Source organism: Mandrillus leucophaeus, unplaced genomic scaffold (genome assembly GCF_000951045.1).
Source record: "Mandrillus leucophaeus isolate KB7577 unplaced genomic scaffold, Mleu.le_1.0 Scaffold1018, whole genome shotgun sequence".
NCBI classification, from domain to species: domain Eukaryota; kingdom Metazoa; phylum Chordata; class Mammalia; order Primates; family Cercopithecidae; genus Mandrillus; species Mandrillus leucophaeus.
In genome coordinates this window covers 25085-27896 of record NW_012098299.1, presented here as the reverse complement: position 1 = coordinate 27896, position 2812 = coordinate 25085, and the positions used below count along the sequence as shown (strand labels likewise).

The window sequence follows — 2812 nt, the reverse complement described above, 5'->3', positions numbered from 1 at the left end:
TAGCCAGGATGGTCTCGATCTCCTGACCTCGTGATCCGCCCGTCTCGGCCTCCCAAAGTGCTGGGATTACAGGCTTGAGCCACCGCGCCCGGCGACAGTTGGTTTTTCAAATGCATCACTCATATGTCTCTGGATTTAGGCCTGTTGGAGGTCCATTCTTGCAGAAGGCAGTTCTCTACAGACTCATTGATTAATTGATTCATTACAATAGAGTTAGCAAAACTTTAGTGTTTCTCTTGTGGGCCATACACTGCCCTTGCTGGTGAAGCAGCAGCAAACACTGAGTCTTCAGTGATTCCTTGGTTAAGGATTGCTCTGTGGGTCGGACTCTTGGGGATCCAAGACAGAGAAGGCACAAGTTCTACCCTCCAAGAACTTACGACTGTGACAAATCCATAAACTCTTCTCTCTTCTTTCTGCAGCTCAGTAAACGCTCTGCCACTGACCTGTGCGGCAGGAATGATGGAAACCTTAAGGTGATCTTCCCTGATGCAGAGATGGAGGATGTCAATAACCCTGGGCTCAGGGTCAGAGCCCAGCCTGGGGACTATGTGCTGGTGAAGGTGAGGAGTCCTTTTGGGCTGTCGGCTTGTACTGTGAAATGAGTGTTGGTTTGGATAATTTGTGGTAATAAAGTTTTGTCCTAGAGACACATTTTAGTAAAATAAAAATCTCCTCTCAACCAGTACAATGGAAGGGCACTTTGGATTGTATTTTAGACTGCTCCTTACTAATGCTTTCTTGTTCTTCTTACCTTTTCTCCTGCCCTGCCCTGGAAGGGTTCTTTGTGGGAATTCGGTGAGTCTGGGGTAAGCAGTGGCATGTAGTTTCTTGCTGCAGAGAGGCCAGGAGGTGTAAGTGATTTCCAGTGAGTAGAGAGTGTTCCCTGACGGAGATCGACGTGTTCTTTGTGATCTCTGACGGATCAGGCCTCTCTAACGTACATGTGCTCAAGTTTCTTGGGTCTCTTCCCTGGACTTGTAGATCAGCTATATGGCTGTGGGATTTTCCCTCTCTTTCTTTCTCTCTTTCACTGGCGATATGCTTCTTTTATTCTCTCCTTCCATTTCTTCCTTTCTTCTGCCTTCTCTTCTCACACTGCCCAGTTTTGCTACTGCCACCTTCCCTGTCTTGTTCTCATGTCCACTTCGCCTCAGAACCAGAAGCTGGCAGGACACGGACTAATGGGTTAGGCAGGACACAGACTGATGCCCTAGAGCATCCACAGAAGTTCCTTTAAGGGCAGGGAAAATGCCTGTTTTGTTTCTGTTTATTTATCTTTATCTTCTAGCACCTAGGGCAATTCTGGGTACAAAATATGTACTTAGTAAGTATTTACTAATGGACTGACTTGTTCTTATGGTAAGAAATGTGACCACAGATAACTTTGGGTCACATTCTTTCAGCTCTCGGTTGGAGGAGAGAGAACATTTCTCACCAATTGTTGGCTGTAAATATCCTAAGGAAGGATTTGACTGGCTCAGCCTTGGAGTTAGGAGGACAGGGTCTGTGATGGGCAGTTTCACCTGAATTTTATGGTTAGAGTTGAGGAGGAGCCATCTTCCAAGAGAAAAGGGAGACATGTCTGGGTCTGACCTGCTTTGACTTCTTAAATTATATATATTGCCATTCCATGAGGCCTCTCTTCCTGCCAGGATCAGGGGCACACAGGAGCCATGTGGTCTGTGCCAGCCAGTCGCCTCCATCAGATTCCTTTTAGGGGCTTCTCCTCTAGAGGCTCCATGTGAAGTCCCAGTGGTACAGTCCTAGTTACCTTGCCGCCTTCTTCTGCCTGGTTTTCTTTCAGATCACCTCGGCCAGCTCTCAGACACTTAGGGGACATGTTCTCTGCAGGACCACCCTGAAGGACTCCTCTGAAAATTGCTGACCTGAGAGGATGGCCTCAGAGCTGACTTGGGCAGTCCTCCCCAACAGGAAGGGGAGACATTGCCAGTCGCTGAGGAAAGAGGTCATGAAGCTGTGGAGATAAGCTGCAAGGGGTGAAGCAACTTTATGTCAGTGGAAAACGTGTCTCTTTAAAGCTGCTATGTGAACAGCTTTTATAGTCATTAAATTTACCTAAACTAAAGTTAACCCTTTGTCTCTCAATTTTACTTCATTTTTACCTTGGTTAGTGTTTCTGGAGTTTTCCCTGCAGTCTGTGTTAAGTGTTTTCCAACCCAGTTTCTCCTGTGGACGCTGCTACGTCTCTGGTTTTCTCCCCTGGGCCTAGGAGGTAGAGACTGAAGGAGAGGAAGGTGGGGAGAACCATTTGCTTGGGAAAACTGCTCTCGACCCTCCTGACATTTGCATTGGATGCCACTAACTTAGCTGCCTATCGCTGCACTTTATTTTATGTGTTTTACCTGAGGATTTCCCTCATGGTCCTCTTTTTTTCTGACACCAAAGTTGACTTTTAAATTGTTCTAAAGCCACTGAAGCAAAAAACTTGATAAAACACTCTGCTTTCCTTTACAACCCCCACAACAAAAAAAATTATTTGTTGGAAAAACATGGTTTTTTTACTTGAGATGAAACAATATCGTCTGGGCATGGTGGCTCACACCTATAATCCCAGCACTTTGGGGGGCTGGGGTGGGCTGATCACTTGAGCTCAGGAGTTTAAGACCAGCCTGGCCAACGTGGTGAAACCCTGACTCTGCTAAAAAAAACTCCAAAAGTTAGCTGGGCGTGGTGACAGGCGCCTGTAGTCCTAGCTTCTCAGGAGGGTAAGGCAGGAGAATCACTGAACCTGGGAGGTGGAGGCTGCAGTGAGCCGACATCATGCCACTGCCCTCCAGCCTGGGGGAAG

General features: G+C 47.1%; 1 protein-coding gene across 1 annotated transcript in view; it reads left to right on the top strand.

The window, feature by feature from the left end:
• Window positions 1-2094, top strand: part of LOC105537115 (CDK5 regulatory subunit-associated protein 1-like) — a 61697-nt gene extending 59603 nt beyond the window's left edge. The window contains exons 4-5 of the mRNA XM_011976604.1: window positions 423-563; window positions 1808-2094. Of these exons, the coding sequence (XP_011831994.1) occupies window positions 423-563; window positions 1808-1888 (222 nt within the window). The 3' untranslated portion in view covers window positions 1889-2094. The remainder of the gene's footprint in view (window positions 1-422; window positions 564-1807) is intronic.
• Window positions 2095-2812: the final 718 nt, after the last annotated feature.